At 39.5% G+C, this 12,866-nt stretch overlaps 1 protein-coding gene across 3 annotated transcripts in view; it reads left to right on the top strand.

The window, feature by feature from the left end:
* Window positions 1-12,866, top strand: part of slc5a6a (solute carrier family 5 member 6a) — a 34,180-nt gene that overhangs the window by 10,273 nt on the left and 11,041 nt on the right. For all 3 annotated transcript variants that reach the window (XM_030047362.1, XM_030047363.1, XM_030047364.1), the window contains 10 exons: window positions 2,858-2,983; window positions 3,997-4,234; window positions 4,720-4,941; window positions 5,790-5,855; window positions 7,463-7,514; window positions 7,940-8,007; window positions 8,509-8,663; window positions 8,911-9,051; window positions 9,603-9,732; window positions 10,438-10,526. In XM_030047362.1, coding sequence (XP_029903222.1) covers window positions 4,109-4,234; window positions 4,720-4,941; window positions 5,790-5,855; window positions 7,463-7,514; window positions 7,940-8,007; window positions 8,509-8,663; window positions 8,911-9,051; window positions 9,603-9,732; window positions 10,438-10,526 — 1,049 coding nt within the window. In that variant the 5' untranslated portion in view covers window positions 2,858-2,983; window positions 3,997-4,108. The remainder of the gene's footprint in view (window positions 1-2,857; window positions 2,984-3,996; window positions 4,235-4,719; window positions 4,942-5,789; window positions 5,856-7,462; window positions 7,515-7,939; window positions 8,008-8,508; window positions 8,664-8,910; window positions 9,052-9,602; window positions 9,733-10,437; window positions 10,527-12,866) is intronic.

Raw genomic sequence — 12,866 nt, 5'->3', positions numbered from 1 at the left:
GTCTGAGTGTTAACACTAAAATGTGTTTTAGAGCACTTTCACATCTACTGTTTGCTTGGTTTGGTCTGATTTAGGTTTAACATTGCTACTGAATTGTGCGGTTTTCATCAGGTCCAGTTAATGTTGACACAATTTTGTGGTAATTGAAACAAAATTTGTGAACAAATGTGAATTGTGAACACATATTGCAACAACAGAGCAATATTTGGACAATGGAGTAACAACAACAGGACAAAGTAGTCCTTGGTATTGTTATGTTACCCTAAGTAATCTTAAACATTTGTCGGCAGTTAGAGCCTCACCTCATTGTTACCCCATGTTTGTCCCGGACTCGTTTTGGCAGCACGAGGTGCTCTGTCTGGCCAGCAGCTTTACAGGTCATCATCCTCTTTCAACCCCCAAATTGCACCATGCGCTGTATTTTGGTTTGCTTCCTTTAATCAGTCAGATTGCACACTCACTTTTAAAGAACCGAAGTCCTGACTTTACTTGTTCCCACAGACAAAACATTGTAGGTTTTGCTGTGTGACTGTTTTGGCCGTTGGTTGTGCAATAGAGAGCAGAGGAGCCAGTGAAGAGAATCTAACCGTAATTGTCAACTTGTCAGATGCTCGTCTTTTTTACCATGGCGTATCCTTACCTTATATCATAAGGGATTTCATTAGCTTTCCCCAGCAGGGCAACGAGTGGTTTTGCCTGGTTTGACTTAGTAATTCTCACACAGGAACACAGGCATTCTTGAAAACAAGCTGAGGTACATAACATGCACATTGGTGACAAGCACACTGAATTAAATGTTTGATTTGTAGGTGCTGCCTCACTCACAGGAAAATGCACTCCTACACTTACTGCATTTATTGTCTATGCAAAGCTCGGCCAAACTTGAGTGCACTTGTAAATTGGATCTCAGTCTGCTTTGGCTCAGTCTGCTTTTGTTACCAGAGTGCCGTGGAGCCGGACTTAATCATTGACACAGTATGGAAAAAAAGGTCATATGCTTAATCTGTGATAGATTTATATTGCTGCACAGGTCTTTGCAAGGATCCTTTGGGTCAAACATAATAAATACAATTTGCAATTCCACTATTGATTTACTGAAATGTTTCCATCCTGAAAACAGCATTGGGCTTGCACTGTAATGCAAGTTATCTGCAATGGAGGGATGCAGCAGTAATGGACTCTTATCTGAAATTCTCAGACTGTGTCATGAATGAGTGTATCAATATGGACATCAATATTTTTCTTTTCTTGTTTTTCCCCACACACACTGATGAGGGGCAATGTTGGAGTTCTTTCTCTGTTGCCAACCCCATTATTTATAGATAAATCAGCTCTAATGGTGACTGTCGTATTTAATGGGGTCAGATATCTTGACCAGGACTTTCATCAGCCCAGCTCAGGAGAATCGGATAGACATGCCTGTCGCTGCAGCACACTACTTCTGTTTGATCAACATGCACACTCACACACACACACAAAACCAGTCTCACACATTTAAATCCTTGCAGGTTTTTCTCTCCATTTTGTTGAGTCTGAGTCAGGAAAGTTGTCGGGGGAAGATTTTGTTTTAGGAACAGTGGCTGAAGGCTACAAGCTCCAGGATCACATAGCAACAAGGATCCCACAGAAACCTGCAAAAGTCATTGCATTTTAAAATGGTATATTCAAGTGCAAGTGGTAATGTCACTAAAGACACAGTTCAGTTTTCGTGATACTCAATTCTAGAAGTGAAGCACCAAAAGAAAACATGTTACTTTGATATGTATTATGATGCATGGGTCACAATATGCTTTGTATCATGACATACTGCACAACTACAGAACTTACTTAAAATGCATTACAGTTTGTATGAATACAGCATACTGCATAGAACTATGGTAGACGATAAAAATACACAACATATGATAAATCAGGCAACAAACTGACTTAAAACAGTTAGAGTCCCCCTCCAGCCATGAAAAAAAAACCCATGAAACCCATGAAAAAAAAATCATGAAATAATATCCCTTCACGTTTGTGTTTATGCGTGCGCACACAGCTCTATTCTGAATGGATCATTTATTGGTCATTTTCTGAATGGATGACACATTAAGACTGATGTCACCTTTGGTTTGAGAAACATTGTGATAGGATGACGTTGGGTTTACCATTAGAGATTATAGAGAGATTATATCTTAACTATTTCAATTTACTGTTGTACGGTGCTGCGCCCCTTGCATACACACAGATACATGTCTTGCGCGTACACACACACACTTTCACCCTGAACACATGACCCTTTTTAGAAGGGTAATTGAATGGGAGCCCAGCTTCTCACAAGATCCCACCTGTCCTTTCTCTTCATAGCTCTGTCCCTCCTTCTTCCTTGTCTGATTGTAATTCCTCACTGCCTCATATTTTACCCTAATTTCAGCTATCTTCTGCTGCATAAATCACCCCATCTCTGTCCCATCCCTGGTCTGTACTAACCTTACTCAACACTTCTCATCCTCCCTTCTTCTGCTCCACTTATACAGAGCACAGGACAGTGTAGCTTCAGTTGTGTAAGCGCAGGTTGTGAAAGAGGTGTGTTGTTGGATTTGAGAGGTGTGAGGCTCAAATGAACCCAGCGGGGACTCTCCACTGCTGACAACAAAAATATATCACACAAATGAAAACTGTAACAGCATGTGGCTGCATTTCACTTGTACAAATACAACATCGGATTAAGTTTTATTTTGTTGAAGTGTTCGGTATTCAAAAAGAAAACAAAACGCCTGTTTGGGAAAGATTGCACCTGTATTCAATAGTTAATAACAATATTGTGACAGGTGACTTTTCTTTTGTATGAGTTTGGTGTGATGTGTTTTTATTGTAGGGCATCCCTCTTCTCTCCTCAGTGGTTGTGATTGGTGGCTGTGAGCAAGATACTCCCCTTTCTGTGAGCGTTAAGTCTGAGTGGTCTGTGTGTGTTGGCCAGCCAGCAGCAGCTCGAATTGACGAGGTAAGTCCTTTGCAGAATCACTCTCTCCTTCTCGCTCATCACATACACATTGACACAAAAGATCATATCACATTTTGCTGCTGTTGTCCCACTGAAAACTGATATGCCTTCTTGACAGAGCTGAAACACTAAAAAATGATGTTTGGCAAGCTGGAAGTAGCAGTAGGCAATAATGGCATTAATTTTTTGTGAAGACCTGCAGACACCAATGAAGTACTGTTATAATTGTGATTTTAGTGTGTTGAATAGCCAGCAGCATGTTTTTCACACAAACGCATGCAGATGACGGAATGTTGTTTGTGTGTGACAGGGTTAAAGGTTATTCATGCCTGTGTCTGTGTCTTTTTCTTATTTAACCATTATCTCACACTCGAATCTGCCAACGTTAAATTGTAGTGTAGAAATGAGTTGTTGAGCTAAAAGGAGGCAGTATTAACTTTAAGTACTGGTGATTTAGTACTGGCATGTCCTGTTTCTGAACCTTTAATCAACCGGCAAGGGTTACAACCTTTGATCACAAATCAAACTTCAACTGTCAAATCAACAGCAAACCCGACTCATAAGCTAGTGACACAGGTGTTTTGTTTTTCTTACATTTTAGAAGTTTTCTGGTCTTGTATTAAGACCTTTAGTATAAAATATTTCTTTTATCTTACAAGTAGGCTGTCTTAGTGTATCGGTCAAAACACTAAAAAAAATCTTTATCTCACAGCTTGTTTTTATTCATTTGCCTTTTACCGTGTTTGATATGTTCTTCTGTGGTCTGTTGCTCTTTCTTCATGTGTTTTACAATCCTCTTATTTTCCTAAAGTCTTTATTCTCATGGTAGTAGTCCACTGCCTCCTTTTATCCCTGTTTTGTGCCCCACTGTTTTGCACAGAACTTTGCTACACACTGGATTTCTGTTTTTGAAAGCCCGATAAATGCTGTATAATACTCTAATGTTGGCATAACTTTCTCAACTTTCTTTTTCTTTTTCTTTCCTTCCCTCCCTCCCTCCACTTGGCCCTCAGTGAGTACTCCCTATGGGTGAAGCACATTCTCTGCCATTGTGATTAACCTCAGAGGCCGTGTTTCAAACGGCCCTAACTCCCCCCGACCCCCTACCCTCCACCGTAAGGCATCATGGGGGAGGTAGTCCAGATGCAGTTCACCACAGTGGACTACGTCATCTTTGCCTTGCTGCTAGTGGCCTCGGCTGGCATCGGCCTGTTCTATGCCTTTTCTGGGGGCCGCCAACGCACAACACAGGTACGTTTTAGTCAGACACATCAATGAAGAAATCTGTTTTTCTACCAATAGTGCTCTCGCAGTTCAGTTTTTCCTGTTGGAAGACTGGTTTACTGCAAGGTCAATTTCAGTTTCAGGAGGCGTGGCAGGTTAGTAGGGGCTCTTGTTTGGATTTTATATCAACATATATGGACAGTTCTGTTGTAATTGCAGTTGTTTTTTTGTTTTTTTTTATTCTGTTGGTGTTTTGATTACCTGTCTCTCGCTGCTTTCACTGTCTCTGTTTTTATGTCTCTGGATTTGGCAATCAGTTTTCATTATATTTAAAATTTCCTAGCTGTAGAGTAAGTATGCAAGGGGGCTATGCAGTTAAATGAATTTAAAAGTAACACTGGATTCAATGTGTGAAAAATATAAGCTTTTAGTGTCCTAGTGCCAGTGTCAGAAAGTGTCATGACATCGACATTGACATGACATTGACATGACATTGACATGTTGTTTTGTAGGAGTTTCTACTGGCCGACCGGTCTATGAGCTGCCTGCCTGTGTCTCTGTCTCTGCTGGCCACCTTCCAGTCGGCAGTGGCTATCCTGGGCGCTCCATCGGAAGTGTATACATACGGGACCCAGTACTGGTTCCTGGGTTGCTCCTACTTCCTGGGCCTTCTCATTCCAGCCCATGTATTCATCCCAGTCTTCTACAGGTTGCGGCTGTCCAGCGCCTATGAGGTATATAAGAGTGGGACAGTAATGTCACTGTAAATTAAAATACCTGTGCTTTGAAATTAACATCCTTCTGGCAAAAAGTTATATGCAGACCCTTTAAGACAAACATGGGTATTGATTTTACATAACTACTTTGTAAATAGATACTAGCCAGGGTTGTAATATACAGCTGTGGCTAGAAGGTCTGTCAGTTCTACCAAAGTGTTTAAACAATTAGCTGATTAATTGATTAGTTGAACAGAAAATGTATTGAATATAAGTTTGACAATCAATTAATCATTGTAACATCTAAAATATACTATTTATCAAGTAAATATATGAGACAGTTGCTAGATACAGCTTCACAAATGCTAAGATTTGTTTGCTTTTCTCCATTTCCATTATAAAATGGATACTTACATGTTTTTAACTGTTGGTCAGACTAAGTAAGCAATGTTATGTTATATTGCTTTTGGCTCTGGTAACTTGTGTTAGGAATTTTTTTGTTGTTTTTAACATTTCATAGACCAAATGAAAAGGTTGATTAATCAAAAGAGTAATCAATAGATTAACAACAGTGAAAATGATCGTTAGTTGAAGCTCCGTTTCAGTGATTGCTTTGGAACTGCCGGCCACCAGTGCATCTGCAGTCTTTTCTATGAACCAGTTTGACAGCCAAGAAAATGATTTGGCCGTCTCATCTGCTTATGTCCTGGGGACACAAGTGTTATTCTGCGATGGGTCTTTCTCTACAGGCAGTTTTATTGTGAACTCAAACAAATATAAACAAAACAACTTGAGACTGACTTTGAGATTTCATTTGTAATCGTCCTTTTCTTCTCCTCTCTGTTCCCTTTCTCTCCTCTGGGCAGTATCTGGAGCTGCGCTTCAATAAGACGGTTCGCATATGCGGGACTGTGACCTTCATCTTTCAGATGGTATCTCTGTGTGATTCATATTTTGTGTTTGTGTGATCTTGAGGGTGGCATGATTCCATTTTGTTTTCTCTTTGTAAAGGAGAGTCAAGTGGATCTAATCTATTTGATAAAACTAAGCATTGGCTGTACTGTTTTCTCTTTTGCTGGCTGCTTCATGTATTTCAAACTGTATGGGTAGGAAACAGAAACGGGTCCCTGGCCTCTTTGTGACGTGATGCCACATGATAAAGAAAGCTTTAGTGATTGCTTTGTTGAAGGTTTGAAGGCTTATTGTAACTGTTGAAAAATTTGAAGAATTTGTAAGGGATACAACTTCATAACACAGGGTATTTGCATTATCCAGCTTAATTATACAGCTACTCAGCAAATGCAGAAATTATTTAGCAAAAAAATGATTTATGGTAAGATGATGTAATTTACAGTCTAAAAATTACTTTCATAGGACTGCAAACATAGTTAGGTATAGCTAGCATCTGTGGGCTACACACAGATTCTTTATCTCAAAAAGCTTATCTGGTTAAATAAAGGTCTAATAATAAATAAATAATAAATACACTGTAACAAACATCTAACCATGCCAAAAAAACAACTTCAGTCAGATTAGGCTTCAGCCTCTACATGAAAAAAAAATCCATGCTTTCAAAATAAGTCAAAAGTACTATTAATAAAGTCTGTACCTCTCAGTTGACTGTTTGCAGCAATAACATTTTTTTTGGCACAAAGTGTTTCTTATCACAGATATAAATGAACAAAACTGATCAGACTTTGTCACAGTGGAGTGATATCATTTGATGTGAAGCAGCAGAATGTGTTCATTGAACAGCCAAGTATTTCTAAAAAAGTTATGTTATAAACATGTTAATGACCGCAGCATAAAAAAACATAATAACACAATCATATCTTTTACAATGGGCATGCTGCTGCCAGTGACAATAGAGTGTGTGTATTGCAATCTCTGTTGAACCTGTAAACTTGGCAAAGGTCACTCTCCAAGCTGTTATTGCTTTTTTATGGAGCCACAATGACCCTTGGGCCTCTAAAATGGCACAGTGGCCCTTGTAAAATTTATACTATGGGATTTATTTCCTTAATGAGGTAAATAATTTTTTCTTAACTTCTCAATAAACGTACTCAATAAGAGTACATACAGAGTGTTCAGTAATGTCTTTTTCAGTACCTCAAATAGATTTTTGATTAGAAGCCAATCTTATAATATATCTGTAGTCAAGTAAATAACCCAACATGTATTTATACATATGAATGACCAATGGTTGGTGCTGTCATAGTGTGTACTCTTGTTTAGTTACAGTTTTCCTTATCAAGCTAGCATAACTTGTTACTTCAGTTGCAAAAAGTAGTGATCAGCATATATATTAACAGGCAGTTGCAACCATCCCTGGAAAATGTCATGCTGTAGTCAAATTCAGGCATCCAAAAATATCAAAAATAAGTACTGACACTTCTGGATTCAAAGAGGTTATTAGAATTGGGGTCAGACCAGGCTCAAAATCTTGACATTATTTCCAAAACATGACCTTTGAGCTATTTTTTGTTTTTGTTTTTTTGAGAGTGTTGCTCCTTTGTAATATGTCTCTCTGCCTCTGCAGGTCATATACATGGGGGTTGTCCTCTATGCACCAGCATTGGCCCTCAATGCAGGTAAATATAACAGTCTCTTTGTCACATTTTACTACAGCATTGGTCACACTTTAGACAGATGTTTTGCCCATACACTCTGATCTGCCAATTTTGAATCGAAGCACAGAGTTTAGGGTCTTCCTGGGTTTGTCTGTTTTCATATTTGTGGACAAATACATATGATCAGGTGCCCTTTGGATCTGTCTGAAAATAGAGGCTGATCGTTTACTGTGACTATGTGGACTCACCTGGAGCTGAAATGTGTTGAGTGGTTTTTAGTCACTATCTTGTCATGTTGTTCGTAAAGGCTTTTAAACTTTGTGATCTAATCAGAGTACCTCAAACGTTTGTCGAGACTTTCATCCCTACCCTACTAGTTTTTGTTTTCTTACTCATTTACCTTCTTGTATAATATTCCCTAACAAGCTTACTGTGTTCAATTGCAGTGACTGGCTTTGACCTCTGGGGGGCAGTGCTGGCCATGGGACTGGTTTGCACACTCTACACCACTCTGGTAAGAGACTGATTTGAAGTCTGTCCTTCCCTACCTACCACGCGACAGATTCTTGTTTCAGTTCAGTGCTAATACTCTGTAACATTCAAGAAGTATAAGAAAAGTTTTCTCAGGTTTCATAGATGTTGCACTGGAAACAGGAGATGTGAACTTCCCATGCTTGAATCCCTATTGCTCAGTAGCAGTAGACACCCTACTGGAATCACATCCATTCCCATATACCATCTATTGCCGTATCTTCTTGTTCTACTTTCTCAGAAATGATTAACTTTTTTCCTCTTAGCCCTTTTTTTTTATTAACTAGCATGTCTGTCATATATAATTGCTTCAGGAACACAGACACATTCATTACATCTGTTGTTGGTGCATCAAGGATCAGACTGATAGCACCCCTTGTTATGCGTTGATGGTAATCTAGAAATTTAAACTTGCTTGTAGTCACTGTAAGTTACTCTTGATAAAATGTCAGTCTAAATTGACCTGTGGGTGTCCCTCTCCCAGGGAGGCCTGAAGGCGGTGATTTGGACGGACGTGTTCCAGACAGTGGTGATGTTTGCAGGCCAGCTGGCAGTCATTGTGGTTGGGGCCAGCCAGGCAGGGGGCATAGCAGAGGTCTGGAGGAAAGCTGTTAACGGTAGCCGCATCTCTGGGCTAGAGTGAGTAGTCAGCTGTTTGATAGTACAATAGAAAAAACTATCGTCTCTTAGCTCTGGATCATTTAGATAAAGTGAAATTTCTGGCTTACTGAAATGTATTGGCTATCAGAAGAAAATGTGAAAGTCTGAAATATCCTTGTGTACATGTTCCGAATTCCTGTATGATAGACAAGTTGCCTGTTCCTGAAGGAATCAGACTCATGTGGACTTCATCTTTGTCATTGTTTCTCACTCTCTGCTCATCTAGCCTGAACCCCAACCCTCTTGAACGCCATACGTTCTGGACGCTGGGCGTGGGCGGGGTCTTCCTGATGCTGGCTCTGTATGGGGTCAACCAGGCCCAGGTCCAGAGATATCTCAGCTCCCGCACAGAGAAGGAAGCTGTCATGTAAGCATGACTGATATCAGTAGATGTTTAAAGCTTGAACTGACTGTGGTCATATATGATTGGGGAACTCCTGATTATGTGAAACCACCTGATGTAGACTGTGATGCAGTTAAGATCATGTACTTATTGTCCCTAAATACCTTGGCTCCTGCACTGCAAGACCATCATACAAAGCTCAGTGTTGAAAAAAATGAAAATTTATTTGCAGAATTTTTTGGTTTTATCAAGTTCATTAAGACTGGAGAGAAAGACAGGAAAAATTTGTCATTTGTTTAATGTATTAGAGGTCCACATTTCAAAATTGTCATACAGTTTCAGTACACACATGAATGTACACATCTGCACCTCTACACGTATTGTCAAGTCATATATTATAATACTGTTGTAAGCAAAGATTTTCAGTTACAGTGATATGGCATTGTTGCACAACATGTTGTGTAATGTCTGTAGTTCCTAACACATTCACATAACTTAACAACACCTGGTGTAAAGTGTTTTAGGGGGAAAATCTCACTTGCAACATTTTTCTCCACCTCCCTGTGTTGTTCCAGGTCTTGCTACGTGGTTTTCCCATGCCAACAGCTCGTGCTGTGTTTAGGCTGTCTGATGGGTCTGGTCATGTTTGCTCGCTATGGAGAAGACAGCCCTCTGGACAAGGGCTACGTCAAAACGAATGACCAGGCAAGTGGAACACCACTGGAGTGGCTCTCCCCCTTGGGGCGCTTTTATCTTGTCATTTTATACTTAATGAAATGTGGAGGGAAAATTTATAATGTACAGATTTTAGCTTGTGTGCTTTTGAGTGCCTTCAGTTTCTGAAATAATGAATATTTGCCTGAGCCTGACACCTGCTTTCTGCTTTTGGAACACTGGAAAATGAATCCATCCCAGCATATTTTGTCTTACAAACAGTTAATCTGAACTCAGTATTTGATTGAAAATTATTTTCCTTCACTGACATATCTGTAGAAGCTTTGGTCAAGTTAACTGACAAGCAAAATGACCCCCAGTTGTTGAATAATCCATAAATTACCATCACAGTTCCAGTAAATTTTGCAATAAAGATCAGTGTTGTAGAACTGACTTTTGCCATTTCCAAATTACTGGAGCTGCATAGGCAGATGTGTTTGATACAGCTTTTTGTTGTACAGAATAACTAGTAAAGAAATCAAATTCTGTCAAAAACAAAATGTTATGTTCAAACTGAGCAGATCCTAATTATTTCATTTAGTCTTCCATCTATGTTTTCGGAAACATTTAAGGGCAGAAAAACTGCACAACATCCTATTTCTACATTTGCACAAACTTGTAACTGTGGGACTTGATGCGCAAGCTTGGTTGTCCGGGCTCTGGAGGTTCATTCTAATGCCCAGTGTCGTCCTGCAGATGGTGCTCTACTTTGTGATGGATGTGTTCAGGGACTTGCCTGGGCTCCCAGGACTGTTTGTGGCCTGTCTGTTCAGTGGAGCTCTCAGGTAAGCAACCAGAGGTGGCAAAAGTACTGACATTCTGTACTTAAGTAGAAGTAAAGATACTTGTGTGAGAAAAGACTCTGGTAAAAGTAGAAGTACCAATTCAACTTCTTTACTCAAGTAAAAGTAAGAAAGTACAGGCTCTGAAATGTTCTTAAGTACAAAAGTAAAAAGAAAAAATGATTTTTTTTTTTTTGTTTGTTTTGTTTTTTTGTTTTACCATTAATGATACATATACCTTTTTGATAACTTTTTGATGAAAAAAAAGTTCAGGGCACACAAAACAGGAACATTTCCTCTTTTATTAACAACCTGCAAAGTGCTGGTACAGAGAGAATGAAAATCACGCAACAGTCTAGTTTTGCTGCAAGCCCAGTTTCACACAATAATCAAGACTGAACTGACCAGAGGTCTTGAATGAGTACCTTGATAACAGCTTTGGTACTCTCAATACTTAATATACTTAACGTATATGACTTTTAACAGATTTTTTCTTGCTTCTCCGACTCTGTTTTGTTGTCGGCTAACGTTATCTTCCCTGGCAACTGTCTTCCTCCATGTCTCCAGATTTCTCTATATGGTTTTCTTTTTCTTAACTGCTCTCACGCCCCGCGCCCTCTCTCCCTTTCCCTCTCTGTGCAGGGTTTCCTCCAGGATTTTTGGAAACTGTGGGGGAGGGCTTCAGCGTTAATGTTAATCATTTTTACCACGGATCTTTTGTAGCACAGAGGAGATATGCTGTTCAAACACTCAGTATGTAGTGTTGGTGTATGTTTATGAGTTGTAGAACATAATAAATTATCTTGAAGGAGTAGATGTTGACTCCAATAATTTAAAAATATGTTAAATTATTTGTTTTAAAAATGTAAATTACTTATCAAACAGACCTAACAATTCAGCTACCAATGAATGAGCAGGAGTATGCATGTGATAACATAGCATGAAAAATAAGCCGAAGTGATACCTCTTCTCTAAATAGACAAGCTAAGCCAGTGTGCTGCTGTTAGCCAGTGAAAATACAGCAGAGTGGCAACTCTTCGCTTTGTTTCACAATCTATGTCAGTGCGCTACTGTAGCCTGGAAAGTTTGTTTGCCTTTTGTTCTCGCACGGTGCCGGTGCAGGTGTTGTAATTTTTTTCTTGGTGGTAACGAGCCCGCCCGCCCCCACCAAAAAGAGAGAGAGAGGGAGAGAGAAGTAACGAGCCTGTTTTGACAATGTAAGGAGTAGAAAGTACAGATATTTGTGTTCAAATGTAGGGAGTAAAAGTAAAAAGTCAGCAGAAAATTAAATACTCAAGTAAAGTACAGATACCTGAAAAATCTACTTAAGTACGGTAACAAAGTATTTGTACTTTGTTACTTCCCACCTCTGTAAGCAACCCAATAAAGGATCAACCCTACCTGCAAAAAGCTTGTCAGGTGGTTGTCTGCCAGCCATGAAAAAGTTGGTCTCAACCCAGGCTAAAAAAAAAATATTGCAGCTGAGTCGAAATTTAAGGATAGAAACAGCCCATTAGAAAAGAATAGAATAGGACGAGTGTCAGTTCTACTTTGCTTGTGATGGGAAATTGTTTTATCATTGTTGGCTGGACACAAGTAATTTATTGGCCTTGGTGTCGGCCCAAAGCACTCTGGCTCTGCATAATATACTCTGGCAATAACATGCCTGGCCAACTGTGATTATATACCCTTATGTGCAGGGTAGTGAAATGTTAAAGATCTTGGCACAGTCTATTAGTTTAAATGCTGTGTGCGTGTGTGTGTGCGTGTGCGCATGCGCGTGTGTGTGCGTGCGCGTGCGTGTGTGTGTGTGTGTGTGTGTCTATTCAATCTATTCAAAGCAGTACAGCACAAAGCATCACTCTGGACTTTTTCTCATTCCAGCACCGATTTCAGTATTTGATGCAGAAATAATTTCATAGTGTTTGCTTACATTATCTTACATAGGGCCCTATGAATAGGGCTGTATAAATTTTTCAGTGTGCTGCATTTTACAATTTAAGCCCATTTTATGATCAAAAGAAGTGTCTGATCATGTGGTAGATGAATAATAATTCATTAAGTAAATATTCAAATTATAATGAATTATTGAATCTGAAGTAACACACATTGTTTTTTTTTTAATCAAAGAAAGTGCTTCAATACAGTTATAAAACAAAACATTCCATTCTTTTGTAAATTAAAGTGCTTCACATCTGAGCTTCACATGTCTTGGCCCCCTCAGAGGGCCTCTTCAACGTGATGGTGCTATGCTGTGCTGTGTGGAGGAGGTGTTGAGAACCCTCGCACCCTCGAAACACAGACACAAGACAGCAGTCAGAGGAACAGAACCTGCAGTAGTGT

Source organism: Myripristis murdjan, chromosome 24 (genome assembly GCF_902150065.1).
Source record: "Myripristis murdjan chromosome 24, fMyrMur1.1, whole genome shotgun sequence".
Taxonomy (NCBI): Eukaryota; Metazoa; Chordata; class Actinopteri; order Holocentriformes; family Holocentridae; genus Myripristis; species Myripristis murdjan.
The sequence above is the reverse complement of the archived record's forward strand: the minus strand, read 5'-3'. Positions and strand labels throughout refer to the sequence as shown.